The 16,214-nt window shown below is 41.7% G+C and overlaps 2 protein-coding genes across 2 annotated transcripts in view; both read right to left on the bottom strand.

The window, feature by feature from the left end:
• Window positions 1–16,214, bottom strand: part of LOC140245059 (protein transport protein Sec61 subunit beta-like) — a 231,514-nt gene that overhangs the window by 200,561 nt on the left and 14,739 nt on the right. The gene's annotated exons all lie outside the window — the stretch shown is intronic.
• On the bottom strand, window positions 9,189–14,221 carry LOC140245511 (uncharacterized). The gene is made up of 4 exons (XM_072325079.1): window positions 14,135–14,221; window positions 13,582–13,710; window positions 12,534–12,819; window positions 9,189–10,759 (listed from the first exon to the last, which is right to left on the bottom strand). The coding sequence occupies exons 1-4, from the start codon at window positions 14,219–14,221 to the stop codon at window positions 9,189–9,191; spliced, it is 2,073 nt and encodes a 690-aa protein (XP_072181180.1).

The raw sequence follows: 16,214 nt of genomic DNA on the forward strand, positions 1-16,214 counted from the left end.
AGACCGTACTTCGAAATCTTCAAAAATGGACTTATCGGTTTTTGCTAACAAAATCTTCAAATACATTTATATATCACGTATATTCTCAGCCTAACCAATCAAACTTACTTCAATATTATCTCCATCCCTTTCAAACAATGTAACCCTGTAGCCTGAAACAGTCATCTGTGATTCTTCGTAGCATCTTGGAACCTTCAATATGTCATCCCAAGTAATTTTGCCCAAATTCTCTGATAGTACTGCCGCAGACCAAAAAGGCAATAAAGCAAAATTTGACGGAGTAGCCAATAAACACGGCTTCTACTTCGCGTCGCTCATAACATTCCCTCTGGCTGAATGTTATCATCTTGTGTATATATCAATTGGTTTGCGGCGAAAGAGAAATGAATCCTCCCCCTCTTTTTTTTTCACGAAATGTCTTTCATCAATATCAGTATTAATTTCAGAACGGAAATGCCATAAACGTCTGCGTGGGTGAGACTCTGTATGTGTGCATGCGTGTGTCTGTGTTTGTGTCTGTCTGTCTGTCTGTCTGTCTTCGGGCTTATACTGCGTGTGTCATTTCAATGAAATGTTGAATGTTTATACCTACGTTGTCTATATTATTATAGAGCTTCGTTGATTCAAGTACGAAAATAATGTTCTTAAATGTTATATCTGTACTCTGTAGCACGAGGGCATGCATGAATTTGCCTGTTGACGAATCTCGCTTTATTTGAATTAATGATTTTTGTTTGTAATTGTTTTCATTGCAACTGATTGATAAATTGCACTTCATCAACGTAAATAAGCTCCGATTATTTATAGTATTCACTTATGTCGATGAGGGGGCAATTTGTCCAGCAGTTGCAATGAATCTGACTTTGTTGCATATAGGATAAACTCATACATTATATGTTTTTCGATTTTGCAGACTACATTATACATTTTATACATTATACATTATATATACAGAACACATTATTTGTCATGGAGGAGAGTTATGGGTAAAGTTTTTAAAAGTACCCAAACATAACACCAAGTCGTGAAATTCAGTGGAGTAACTCTGTAAGCATGTGTCTGGAAGATATCTTATAGTTATACGATAAGAATAAGATACGCAGTAAGTAAGAAATGAAAAAAGAGAAAAGCCGACGTAACATCTACGTAATTATTCCATTTATTCACTGTATGAGAACGTCAACATTCGTCTTGTCGAAATTGATTGATTATAAATCTTGTTAAACACAAATATGTATGGCAACACGGAGAAAAATTCATATGAAAATGACACTAAACACCTTAAGAAGTGACTAACCTTACTGGTGAAACAATACGAAGATACCTTCTGTCGATCGTCACACGTTCACTCTAAAGATTGGTGTGTTCGCATTTCGCCCACAAATCACATGCTATAGGTAATACATACTCGAAAGTGCAACACGCAAATAGAATCAAACGTCATAACAAACATTGCAGGGACTGATTTTTAAATTGCATCTTAATTTTCTTCTATACACATCCACAAATTCGAGTAAAAGATTGTGTTTTGTAACATTTCAGTCTGGCGGGAATGTTCAGTCTCCTCCCCCACTGGGTGCAAACTAAGCTTCTTTATAATACTGAGGATGTCAATGGAGTTTACATAATATTGCAGTGGATATAATCATCCTCATAAACTACACAGAAAATCCTTGTCGCCAAACTTGCATCTTTGATTTTTTCTTCTTTCTGCGATTCTGTAACATCTATTATCAACATCTCTGGCAAGCGTTCCTTTTTAGGGTCAGGAGAAAAACCATTGCTTCGACAGATGCAAAACATTGTTCGCACATTGATTGCTCATGATAATCCAATATTTTCTTTCATAGTTGAGTATACAATGCACATTTGCAGAGCAATTATAAGTTATGATTTTAATTGCAGACTTGCCCGCCGTACGACATGAAAATACAGATAAATGTTTAATGAATAATTACTCGATATAATATGTAAAAAAAAACAAACAAACAACGATCTGAATGGGACTACATTCATCATAGAAAAAGGGAAAGGATCAGAAAAAGAAGGAAGAAGAAGAAGAAGAAGAAGAAGAAGAAGAAGAAGAAAGAGAAATATGTCTTTCAATGATTATAACCAAACTCTTTTCCGAACTTGAAGAATGACTCTAATAACGTTTCATTCCCTATACCCTATACATGACTTTTCTCAAAGGCAAGAATGTGACATGATAGCAATATTTGCATTAAATTCTTTTTATACAAATCCGTATTGTCTCATGTCTGCGATGCAACTTGAATCAGAATAGCAAAGTACAATAGAACTTGCACATATTCTCACGGACCTCTTTTCAGCACAAAACATGAAAAAATTTAGTCTTCATCGGATAATATTTGACATCTTCTATGACAGGTTTTGATCTTTCATGTGAGTTGAAGTAACTCGTGTCGTACACAAATCCAAACATTCCTCCTTCACAAGGCTACTCCGTATAATTACATTCCGTATATACAATAATAAATTACGTCATCAGTAAGAAACTCCATTCAATAACCTTCCTCTCTCTGTGTAATATACATCATCGTGTAAATAAAATCTCTATAAACAATACATAAATAAATAGATACAATTATTTACACACTGTACACAATAGCCATCTTTTCAACATCTCCTAAAACCTCAGTCGAAGGGTATTTTTTAAAAATAAATCTTTTTTGTTTTTTTTTTCTGATAAATCGCTGATGGAATGAGTTCAACTGTTCTCCGCGTACTGCCTACAGACCAACTTACCTTGACAACACCAAAGCTTACGAGAGTCGTCCATTACACCTGTCAGACATAGCAACACTTGACACGTTACTGGATTCTGCACTTTCATAATTCATACTTTTCCTATGGAAATGACCTTAAGGGCTGAATGGAGCACTAATGTCACCATATTGTACAATTCTGAGTGATCAACACCTATTGTAAAAATGGCCTCGGCCACGCAAACCTTAAGAACCATATCTCACAATAAGTGTACATTTTTCAACGAATAACACACACACACACACACACGCGCCCACACACAGAGACACATGCAAAGCAGAGGGGGGGGGGGGGGGGACGAGAGGGAGATGGATGAAGGGTAGAAAGATGCAGACACACAGACACACTCAAGACCTGATGCGACAGCAGTGCATGCTGTTGAGCATGATCAGATAATAACACCTGAAAGGGATGGTATAGTATTGGTTGAAGTGAGGATTCAGCTTATAACTTTTTGCGGGATACATAGAAACCACTTTGTTTAAGAGCATACAATATTCTAGCAGGAATTCAAAGTTTATTTGATGAAATGAGTTTTGAAATGGCAGAGATATCCAAAAACAAAAGAAAGCAAAGCGATACCTAATAAAAGGTGGTCCTATATATCTTTTATTATGATTGCTTTGTTTTGGATATTTCAACCATTTAAAAACCAATTTTCATCAAATAAACTCTGAATTCTTCTTGTATTATGCTGTTTCATCTCATTATCTCAAAATATCATCATTAACAAAACGCTGGAAACTTGAATCCTCATCTCGACCAAAACTGTATCATCACTTTAACCCTTGCCATTTCACATTGTCCACTCTTTCGTCCTTGCCACGCGACTCGGTGAAGTACGATTGTAATAATGACGGGATGCGAGGTCAACAGCGAATCTCTCTCGAGAGTCATTAGCTGATCTAATCGGAGATAGACTTGAAGAAAGTTGAATGAAAAACAAAAAACAAAAACAAACACGACTAACTCATTCTTAAGGACAAAGTCACATTCGAAGTCGTGAGGTCATGTCGCTAATAGGTACTGCGGTTGCTGTGGCACATGCGAAAAACGATGAAACATACTAAGAACGATCAATTTGCTGTGACATAATTACAATAGATATAAAGCAAATTCACATATTTCGCGGAGACAGGGAAAGAGAGAGAGAGAGAGAGAGAGGGAGAGAGGGGGGGGGGGTTAGAGAGAAACAGAATACCCGACAAATTGATCGTCAAGATGAAATGAATAGCGCGATATGCATTCCGTCGTGGAAATCATTTAGTTACAAATTTGCCCGTCTGGTGTTATCATACATGCCTCCCCGTGGGAGTTCGTTGAACTTCTCAAACCTTTGCTCATAAACTTGCCCCGAGCTACAAAATTGATCACGTTGTGCCGCGGGACAAGATCGAGTTCTCCGTAAAACAGGATTTCGGAAATCCATATCACCGGAAAGATTTAACATTAGGAGTTAATGAAGTGAACGTTGAAACAAATCGTCCAGCGACGCAGACGTTCACCCTGAGCTCAGAAGGTGAGTGGTAACGTCAGCATCTCTTCTTCTACACCATGAAAAAAAAAAAACAACTCTGCTCTTTCTTTTATACTCCGCTCAAGAACACGAAGTAACAAGTGCGTGCGCTGTATTATGCGCTAAGAGCTTGAAGTACGTTTAAAGGGGCATTTCAGACGATTTTCATGTCACATAATGTGTAGGCCCACATAAATCGACAGCTCCATGTATAGATTTGCGGAATTTATCGTGATCTTTGAGCAGAGAAACCGATACTCTGAAAACACTGAACAATACTGATGACATAATTATAGGAGGCTCACACATTTCAGAAATGCACCAGTCCAATTCCATTACAGTACCGCTTACTTAACAAGTTCACCTGTGTAGAATCTATGCATGCCTTCTTCTTTTGTTTTGCTTCCTGTGCCCCAACACATGCATTCTTATGGTGAGGCTGCCATGTTATAAATTTTGAAAACATTCCTCATCCCAATCACTATAAATTCTGAATTTCTGTTCAAAATGTAAAAGTCTGAAAATCATCCGGAGGTCTCCTTTGAATATGTTGTGTTGGCTTCCTTCAAATTGGAAAACTATGCCGCTTTCAGAATTAGCTTGTAATATCAATAACTTCCAACCATCTGATTATCCCTTATTGTCGTCTTTATCCCACAGGCAATATTTTGATTAAAGAAAAAGATATTGTCAATGTTTCCGCTTGAGTTATACAGAGGTATAGTTACACACTAAATTGTAATTATGTGACCATCTTATATAGTTCATGACAACTAAGTGGATCCAAACTTGGTTTCATTTGCAGAAAGAATTTCCAAAATGTTATCCCACTAAATTGGCTTCATACAAGAAAGGGCGGGGTGGATTGGGGGCCGGGGGGGGGGGGGGGGGAGGAAGAAGACCGAAAATACAGCATAATTTGACAGATTTCGACGTCGATGATTTCAGCGCCACATCATTTAGATGGTGCGGTCTTTATCCCCTCTCCCCGTTGTCTGCTCCATGTGGTTATATGAATAGATGAAGGGTTCTGGTTATGTGCTATGTGGTTGGCCGTTGACTGATGAGAGGTTGTGATGTGCGCAAAGAGAAATCAATCTAGTTCTCAGTCAGTGAATACAATGGACACGAGATTCGCAGACTCGGGGAACCCAACGCAGGAAATGGAAAAGGAAATGGAAAAAGAAGTGCAGAATAAGAAGCTGATGATGACGATGATGATGTTGGAGAAGGAGAAGATGATGAAGAGGGAGAAGAACGGGAAGCAAGAGAGAGAAGAAAACTTTAGAAGAGAAAAACATCAGAGGAAAAAAAAGCAAAAGGCGGATTTGGAGAAGAAGGAGAAGGATTTGGAAAAGAGATGTACCAAAGAGAAAACGAAGAAAAAGATGAGGGCGGAGAAAAGAAACCCAGAAGAAACAGAAAAAGAAGAAGGAGGAGGAGAAGGAGGAGGAGGAGGAGGAAGAGGAGGGTAGGAGGAGGAGGAGGAAGAAAAAAAGGAAGAAGAAGTAGTGGGTGGAGGAGAATGACGAGTAGGAGGAGACAAAAAGGGTAAAAGGACTATTAAATAGGATGGACAGAATGAGGAAAAAAAATTGGAATGCTAGACGAGCACGGACAGGTTGGTGGCAAAAGTCTCGAATCCCACAAATCCTTGCCTGATTCTATCGCATCTTTGGAGACTTCCAAGAAATGAATAAGTTAAGACTCTCAAAATATCTGAACATACAATGGAGGGTGTAGGCAGGCAGACCCGGCGATCATAATGAGAATTTTTAAAAACGCTAGAAGTAATAAACTGGGCTGGAGATTATACTGGAGGAAAAAGGGGGAGGGGTTTAGAAGCTGGTGATGGACTATAAAACGTTATCACTAAGTTCGTCCAGTTTAACCGTCTCTCACCAATCATCTCCACGTACCACTGGAACCGTATAGGCCTGCTATAAAAGGTCATTAGCTTTGAGGATGTGAAAAAAGAGCATGCATGCTACAATGACATCAATATATAGTGAAATCAATATACCCACAAGGTTTATTGGAGTCATAAGGGGAAGAGTTTCTTCGATAACCACATCAACTTTTTTTTCTTTTTAATGCAGAATATCAATCCAACACATGGGAATAGTTATCCGGTACTATTTTTACTTCTAATCTGGGATGATTGGATTCATGACACAGGAAGATGCAAACTGACGCCGGGGTGACGTATTGCAAAAGAGTAGCATATTTTAAGGGGACACGATTCTGAGTGAGTAGGCGGCGGTGGTGATGGTGGACGAAGTGGGGGTGTACGGCAGAGAGCCGTGTGAAGCAGTTTTCCATCTCCTATGTTCAAACTGATGGGGAGTATCCACCGAATGCATTATATTGCATGCGAAGTCTACGCACGCACACGTGCCAATTTCAAATATAACTGCAATTAAGGCCAGCGACAACCACCACAACAACAACAAGGTTAAAATGGGAGGAAAAAAAAACACTATACGGTTACTCTCAGCATGTAACTATGCGGAAATCGTGATCATTTTAAGTAATGAGAAAGGGTTAGGGGAAAGAAATAAGACGGACAATGGAACAGAAAAAGACGAGAGAGAGAGAGAAAAGGGAAAAAGAAGAAGGGGAGACAAAAAGAAAGAGAAAGAGAGACAGAGAAGGAGGCAAGTGGAAGGGAAGGTTGGCGGGGAAGAGAGAAGAGAGAGAAATCTGCATTGGGAACGAAATAGACAATGCTGCGAGAAAATCTAATGGTATAGAGTTCTAGCTGCAAGTCGTCTCGACAAAAATCTGTTGACGCTATAGGATAATCTGAGGAACATGAGAGACACCATTTATTCATTAAGATCCTCTTTAACACTCATTTCAACGTATTCGTCTTCAGAGGGGAAAGGGGGGGGGGGGGGAAGTATACCCCGAGTAATCTTATCCGCCCGATACGACCTGATGACAGCATTTCCCTCATTACAGTTTCGCTGAAATCTCGGCGCATTTCGCCAGTGGGCGTGCGAAGAAATAACGACAAGATAATGAATGCGATGCGTGTCGAGTAAACTAGTATGCAGTGATGTTATAAGATAGAGCAAGGAGGCACAGGAGAGGAAGATGAGAGGAAGAACACAAGGTGGAGGAAAATCGAAAGGAGAAAGAGAGATTGAAAGCAAACGTAAATGTCATAGTTATGTCAATTGTCATGACAATTTGGAGAACTCAAATGTATGAATAGAATATAACTATTCAGAGCAAGAAAGAGAAAAGAAAGAAAGAACAAGAGAGAAAAGAAGGGATACAGACAAACAGACAGATAGAGACACAGCTAACTTTTCCATAGTTTCGTATTTTTCATCTATCTGTCTGGATATACTCAACAAAACCTTCCGAGAACATTGTAAATACGAGAGATATATTCTCTTAACGTGAGCTCATATTTAACCTATCACCCATGCAAGGGCCAATGGGATGCTGTCGAGGTAAATAGACAATTATAATCTCACAAGAAGAGAGAGAATATTACAGGGGTAGTGAGAAAAAAATGAGAAGTAATGCGAAAGAAATAGCCAAAGTGAAATATATGGCATAACAATAACAATAAAGTGAAATACAAAATGCTATAACGAAGAGATGAGAGACAGAGACAAAATAAGAAAGAGAGATGAGGAGACTATAACGCGGGGAGAATGTGTTTGTTGCGCGTTAGTGATGTAAAGAGAATGGTGTACGGCGGAGATGGTGGTTGGAGATTGAATAAGAGCGGCATAAGGGAGAAGGGGGAGGGGACAACATAATTATACTGGTTACGACTGACCATGACACAGAAAACTTTTCTCGCGTTTCAGCGACTGTGCCATGGACATTGGTCATTCTACTACCATCAATGACCAGGGAGATTAGACTAACTGTGTGTACATGAGACAACCGTTGTTATGAATCTCATCATAAAAAAATTGATACATGTAGTATATGTACACAACTTATGAGGAACGGCTCTTGATCAGTAAAGAAATGTTTCAAGCATTACAATCATTTCACTAGTAGTTTCAGTTAATTTTGCTGTATGAACACATACTATGATACCGTTTCAATTACAGTGCCCAAGCGTTATCATGGGAGAAGCATCTACAGAATGGTTGAGGCCGAGCTGTCACAAAAAATAACATCCAGCCATTTCCGGTAATCGACAAAGAAACAAGTAAAACACTTTATGGTGAAGAAAATTCGAAACCATTACCATCATGACCACACAGTTTGACGTTGGTTTATCTGAGGTACATGGAATTCTCCAGAGATGTCTTGATCTCGCTTGGCAGAGCGGCAAAGCGGAGTAGCGGAAACATTGACGACGGAGTGGGGGGTTGGGTTTCATAGAAATCGTATTCAGCAACGGCAGTACTTCAGGTGCGTGTTTCGAAGTAACGGGAGATCCAAGGTAATGAGAACATGATACACTGCTTCATGTCTCGTGGGTGAAAGGCAACCCGTCACATCGAGACAGAATGGGTTATAGTGGGCTGTTGCAAGAGTTACGTTATAACAGAAGATTGTTATAATGCTGAAAATGATGAGACAATGAAGAGGAAGAGAAGAAAAATGTTAAAAGCAGAAGAAGAAGGAGGAGGAGAAGGATTTATCAAGAATATTCGTGTATTTATCGGAAGGATGTGTTTGACTTTGAGAGAGATTGTGTTCACAAAACGGTTCTTTGTTATTGTTTATGGATACTCCACGGGTTTTATCGTGCCAAGGTCCTTTGAAAACATGCATCACCCTGCAGTCTCTAAACATCGTCATTCATCCAGGCACTTGCGGGCAGTGAACAGTTGATCGAATACCAGTGAGCACCAAATCATTCTGTCTATGCTGTCGTGGGATGCAACTATTCCCCATATAGCTAGGATGAGACAGGATGCACTTTGTTGTAGAGATTCTTGTTGGCCGAGTTGAATTCCTCAATATCCTCCAGCAGTCGTCGCATTTCTTTCCGCCTCAATTCTGCTTGCGTGGCCGCCTTGACGAGCACGCGGCCGACCTCGTTGTCGTAGCTCTTCTCCTCTGGCTCGGGCATCCGGGGCGTGGCGGGGCGGAACATGATGAAAGGCGCGTTTATCGTGAGTTTGTTCTCCATCTGCGACTCGTTCTCCTCCTCTGAGCGGGAGTTGATCTGCAACACGGGGATGGCATCCTCGCTGCTCCTCGACGACGTAGGTTGAGCGTGGTTGCCGTTATCGTCGTCGACGTCGTATTCGACGTCAGGGACGTCTTCGTTGGCCATGATCCTTGTGAAGTCTTTGATCGATGGCTCTGACTGCGAATGACTGAGACGAATCTGCGACAAGGTAACCCCAATGTCGGACCATTCGTCCGTGTCGCTTGTATCCTTGTTGCTAGAACCCGTCGACGAGCTCGCCTTCCCGATCGACATACCGCTGTCGCTGTTGCAGTAAGCACAGGGAACATCTGATCGTTGAGACGAAACTGTATGTGGCGTGCCAATGGGAGCCTTGTAGCCGCTCGACTCTGAGTCGACGTCCCCCAAATCTCCCTCCCCTTTGTCGAAAGGAACTTCAACTTTGATCGATCGCTTCACTGGGGCGAGCTCAAGACCAACGCCAGGTGGGTGGTCGGAGGAATTCGAGTGATCAAACCGGTACTTTGAAGATGACCTTCCCTTGCACAGGACGCCCTGCGTGTCGGGATGAATTCGTCCGAGAGACCGCGTATGACTCAGTGCAGACATGAGTGCCTCGTTCTCGCTACATGTTGACCGCGATCGAAGCCGCCCAAGACCATGGCCATGCGAACACGCAACGTTGTAGGATTTTAAATGCATACAGGTCTCTTCCTTTGGATCCACGTCTGATCTTTGCACTCGTGAGGGGAGTTGCATGGCCTTTTGGGAACGTGCAAAACGTTTCAAACCGGGAGGTTGGCTTCCTTTATCAAGATCAAAAGGCCCCTTGTCCAACGAAGTTTGTCTATGCGGAACGTTTTCATTTCTCTTAAATATCTTTCTGGGATGATGATCAGTGCGCGAGTCTTCCAATAATCCCACACCTTGAACTGGGTGTATAGCTGGTACGTGCTTGTTGGACTTGTACATGGAGAGGCGTCCGGCTCGTGGCACGCTTGAAAAATCCGGGTTGGTCACGAACACGGGGAGGTTGAGCGAGAGATGGCGGGTGAGTCCAGGTCGGGGAAGCGGATGAGTCCTGTGACGGGTGTGCTCGGTCTTGCTGCCGACTTGTGAACCGACAAACTGCCCATCTTTCTGTAGCTGCTCCTTCATCTCCTGCAGCTTGCTGAGATACTTGGCATTGTGGTCACTGGTTGTTCGAGGATCTTCGTACCACTTCTGTTTCTCTCCTTTCCTCGCCGCCCCGGATGGCTTCGAGGTTGATTTCTCAAGGCGATAGACGTTCTTCCCACGATTGTACGCCATTGCAGTCTTCCAGGAGCTCACCTCTGCGGAACAAACACAGACAAATTATTATTGTTTAATGGGGCAACTCAATATCACAACCAAAGAGTGTCTGGCTTTTCGAATGCGACATTTTGGGTACGGGTAAGCCATCTAAATACTTCGTCACGAAGTACATGTATTCTACATTTATCGTAATGAACAAAATAATTTTGTCTTTTATTGTTTTTGTATGTTTTTCATTTTGTTATTTTCTAGCCCATCTTTCTTCTAAAGTATTTCCTAGAAAATTTCACTTCCAAAGTGGAAACATTGGCCAGGAGTCTTTGCTCAGCTGCAAAAAGACATTCCTTATCAGCCTATATAGATGGCTGAAATGGAGAGGTTGATGCCCAATGAGAAGAATAAAGACATTGGCCAGGAGTCTTTGCTCAGCTGCAAAAAGACATTCTTCATCAGCCTATATAGATGGCGGGAATGGAGAGGTTGATGCCCAATGAGAAGAATAATGAAACAAGAACAACAAACCAGAGAAGATCTATCTTTCCCCCTTTTTTATTTGTTCACGACTTGGATGTTTGGCAAAATTCGAGAGCACAATTGGAGAGCATCGTGTGCAGCAGTGATAAAGATCGCAACTTGACGGAGGTCAACGTCTCCAACAACTCCCCCTTTTTTAATAGCGACGACAAGGATGAAAGCGCCATCATCTCGCAAAAAAGAAAAAAAAAACGCACAAAGCGTCTTAGTCTCTATAATGACCATGCCGCTAACTACGGCTGAAATCTTGACAATGTCATAATGTTTTGCAGCGTCGATACTGTATGGCATTTTTTTTTTCGGCATTCTCGTCGAACGTATACTGACTGTATGAAGTATCAAGCCGCAATAACAACAAGGGTGTATTATAAATGAATATATATATATATATGTTGCGAATTCACGTATTGGCTCCAATATAGCGAAGAATCAAGAAATAAACTAGTAATGCATTATTTCGCCAATAAGAATGAGTTTATTGAACAACTCAAATTTTCGGTGGCCTCCACCTTCTTCAGGAGTCTCGACGCGGAATGTCAATACCAAAACATAAATTGAACATGAAGAGCGCGCACTCATATACACAGAATTGGTTGCTATGAGAGTGCGTACCCTTTACAATGATGTTGCCATGTAGACGCAATGTAGTCAAGGTACCCCACGCATAAGGAGGAGGACATTGACATGTTTATTACGTAACAATGGTGTTCAATTACTTTGTATTATCACATGTTAAGATATCGACATATGTACTCATCAACGTACCATAAGTTACAAAATTAGGTTAAAGAGCGCTCCAACAATCAAATTGTTTCATGACTTAAAATACAAAAATCATCGGTAGGAAGAAGTCGGTATAATAATTCCTGTTAAGAAACTGATGAAATCGTCAATTACAAAAGCCACAGTTCGGTGTCTCGCTGAAAGCTAAACAGATTTGAACATGCAAGTGTGAAATTGATTGACTCATACAACTGAGTGATAGGATGACAGTGTGAATCCATCTACAGAAAATAATACAAAATAAGAGTAAATTGATTATTAAGATGGAGACATGAAATCATAATATTCGCTATAATTCGTCATAATCTCAGACAGAATAACCAACTAATTTCTCTATCACAACACCAGTGGTAGTGAAACAGTTATCAATTAGAAAGATATTTTGAAAAATATTTTGAAAAAAATATCTTATAATCCTCATAATGACTTATTCCTCTCTTTAACGGAAGAATGAGTAACCGTTTAGAATGGATAAATCCCTGTTCAACCCTTCACCTTGAAAGCTCTTACTCTTCACGATTACTCGTAACTCGGCGAGTTTTCTTTCCTCTGCTGATGTGTAGTCTCCCCCGAAAATGCACACTCTGACATCCTTCAATGAGTGGCCGGGGAGGTTGAAGTGTTTGGCAACGGGAAGGTCGTTCCGATTTTTCAGGATGGACGATTTGTGATTATTAAAGCGCATCCGGAATTTGGTGCTGGACTCACCGATATAGATAGCGTGAGGGCATTGTGCACACATCAGACAATACAGTACATTACTGGAATCGCAGGTAAGTCTCTGTGGACGGAGGGTGACATTGTTGGAGATTTTCACCCTAGTGTCAGTAATAAGGTGTTTACAAATTTGGCACCTAGGCTTAGTACATGGTGTGTTACCACTCGGTGGTAAAGGTGCTGGGAGTTTGGTACTTACAAGCAATTTTCTGAGATTTGGGGGCTGACGCTGGGCGTGCAGAGGTTGATCTCCAACAAGTTTCCCTAACTCGGGGTCGAGTGCCAGTGTAGGCCATTCTTGTCTGACTTGTTTCACGAAAGATGTGGTAGCAGGGTGGTAAGTGGTCACGAATGGCAGACGTGCCTTGTTTTCCTCCAAATTAGTTTTGTTGAGGAGAACTCTTCGGGATTTCCCTTTTACTCTACGAATTGCATTCCTGATCATTTTTGGAGGATATCCTCGTTTGAGGAATTGTCTACCTAGTGTAAGGACCTCTCTGTCAAACATATCCTCGTCCGAGATGATTCGGCGGAAGCGAAGCATCTGACTATAAACAATCGATTGTTTGATGTGGTGTGGGTGAAATGAGTCAAATCTCAAATATGAGAAAGAGTCGGTGGGTTTACGGTACACGGATGTTTGTAGCGTTTGGTTGTCCTGGTCTATCGACACCAATACGTCCAGGAAATGGACCTTCTCTTGTGAACTTTCCATTGTGAATTTGATGCTTTGATTGCATGAATTGAATGCCTGGTGGAAAGCAGCCAGTTCTTCAATAGAGTGATCCCAAATTATAAATATGTCATCAATGTAACGAACATATACCGTAGGTTTCTGAGGATAGCTTGACAGAAATTCCTCCTCCAGGGTAGCCATGAAAATGTTGGCGTACGCCGGTGCCATCTTAGTTCCCATGGCAGTGCCCTTTTTCTGTAGATAATACTTGTCGTCAAACTGGAAAAAGTTGTGTTTCAGAATGAATTCTGTCATTTGAGCTAATGCGTCTACATCTACAGCCTCGTCCTCATTAGCATGGTCACGGAGGAAGCGGCGTATTGCTTGTACACCGTCCTCATGTGGGATGTTAGTATACAGACTTTGAACATCCATGGTGACGAGTGTCGAACCAGGGGCAACTTGACGCGCTTGCGAACGTACCTACACCAAACTCGCTAAAACTAGATCTGATATCTTCTTCCTTTCACGAACTAAAAAACTTGATCTTATCCCGAAGGGATTTCGCATTAAGAATCCTCTAAGTTCAACCCTCAACACTCGAAAGGCGGAAAACATCTGCAAGAGGACGTCTGAGCGATTAAGGAACGAAACACTGAACGAATCTTATCGCAGACAAAAGAGCTTGGATAACGAACTTCACCGAGCTAAGGAAGGCCTTGCACTCCGCCTTCAAGAATCGAACGCTGACGGCAATTATGGTACGATCCTCCAGCACCTGGAACGCCATTATGACAAAATGGTGAAACACTTCATGTGGCAGAAGTCACAAAAACTTGACCATCTAATCCAGCAATCCCCGTTACTTCGAGAAGAACCTTCACGAGACGAACGCAACTCTGCTGAAATGGTTATCAATCTGTCGTCCTACGAGCTGATACAGGAAGAGAAGGAGACTCTACAACTTGGCCTGTCGTACTGCCCACCTCAACCCCTTGATGGCATTCGGCTATGTCAAGATACGGCAGATTTCAACCGACGAATCAAACTGCGAGAGTTCTTCTCCGACAACGACAACAACGCTAACAAGCAGCCGAACAAGCTACACAAACCATCTACAGCCAAAGTTAAGTGGACTCCGCCGCCGGGAAGAAACTCCCACATCGACGCTTTCACTTCTAACGTCCAACGTCATCTTGACAACTTTCTCCGTGACGTCCGGCAACCAGAGCTCAGTAAAACCGACAAGATAAGACGTGAGTCTATAAAATCACTCAAGAACAATAATGAGATTATTATCAAGCCCGCCGATAAAGGTGGCGCTGTGGTAATTCAGAACTTTCAGGATTACCATTCTGAGGCAGTGCGACAGTTGTCAGATAATAATTACTATGAACCTCTGTCAGAGGACCCCACTGATAAATTTCGTGAGAAGGCTACGGAATGTGTTAAGCATTTGACAGGCAATAACATATCTCTTCCTGAGAAGGCTAGGGTTAGTCAATTTTACCTCTTACCTAAAGTACACAAGCTTCCTAAGATGGTGACGAGTGTAACTAAACAGGAAGCAGCAAGTTCCGATTCTATCATTGCAGCAGCCAAACAACATGCGATAATCCCACCAGGCAGACCCATTGTGTCCAGTGTCGGTTCCCTTACTGAACCAATGTCTCAATTTCTTGACGAGAAACTTCAACCATTTTTACCGAGAATCAAGAGTTACATCAAAGACACGACGGACTTCTTACAAAAGATAGAATCGGTTCAAGTTGCCCCTGGTTCGACACTCGTCACCATGGATGTTCAAAGTCTGTATACTAACATCCCACATGAGGACGGTGTACAAGCAATACGCCGCTTCCTCCGTGACCATGCTAATGAGGACGAGGCTGTAGATGTAGACGCATTAGCTCAAATGACAGAATTCATTCTGAAACACAACTTTTTCCAGTTTGACGACAAGTATTATCTACAGAAAAAGGGCACTGCCATGGGAACTAAGATGGCACCGGCGTACGCCAACATTTTCATGGCTACCCTGGAGGAGGAATTTCTGTCAAGCTATCCTCAGAAACCTACGGTATATGTTCGTTACATTGATGACATATTTATAATTTGGGATCACTCTATTGAAGAACTGGCTGCTTTCCACCAGGCATTCAATTCATGCAATCAAAGCATCAAATTCACAATGGAAAGTTCACAAGAGAAGGTCCATTTCCTGGACGTATTGGTGTCGATAGACCAGGACAACCAAACGCTACAAACATCCGTGTACCGTAAACCCACCGACTCTTTCTCATATTTGAGATTTGACTCATTTCACCCACACCACATCAAACAATCGATTGTTTATAGTCAGATGCTTCGCTTCCGCCGAATCATCTCGGACGAGGATATGTTTGACAGAGAGGTCCTTACACTAGGTAGACAATTCCTCAAACGAGGATATCCTCCAAAAATGATCAGGAATGCAATTCGTAGAGTAAAAGGGAAATCCCGAAGAGTTCTCCTCAACAAAACTAATTTGGAGGAAAACAAGGCACGTCTGCCATTCGTGACCACTTACCACCCTGCTACCACATCTTTCGTGAAACAAGTCAGACAAGAATGGCCTACACTGGCACTCGACCCCGAGTTAGGGAAACTTGTTGGAGATCAACCTCTGCACGCCCAGCGTCAGCCCCCAAATCTCAGAAAATTGCTTGTAAGTACCAAACTCCCAGCACCTTTACCACCGAGTGGTAACACACCATGTACTAAGCCTAGGTGCCAAATTTGTA

Source organism: Diadema setosum, chromosome 22 (genome assembly GCF_964275005.1).
Source record: "Diadema setosum chromosome 22, eeDiaSeto1, whole genome shotgun sequence".
In the NCBI taxonomy this organism is placed as follows: Eukaryota; Metazoa; Echinodermata; class Echinoidea; order Diadematoida; family Diadematidae; genus Diadema; species Diadema setosum.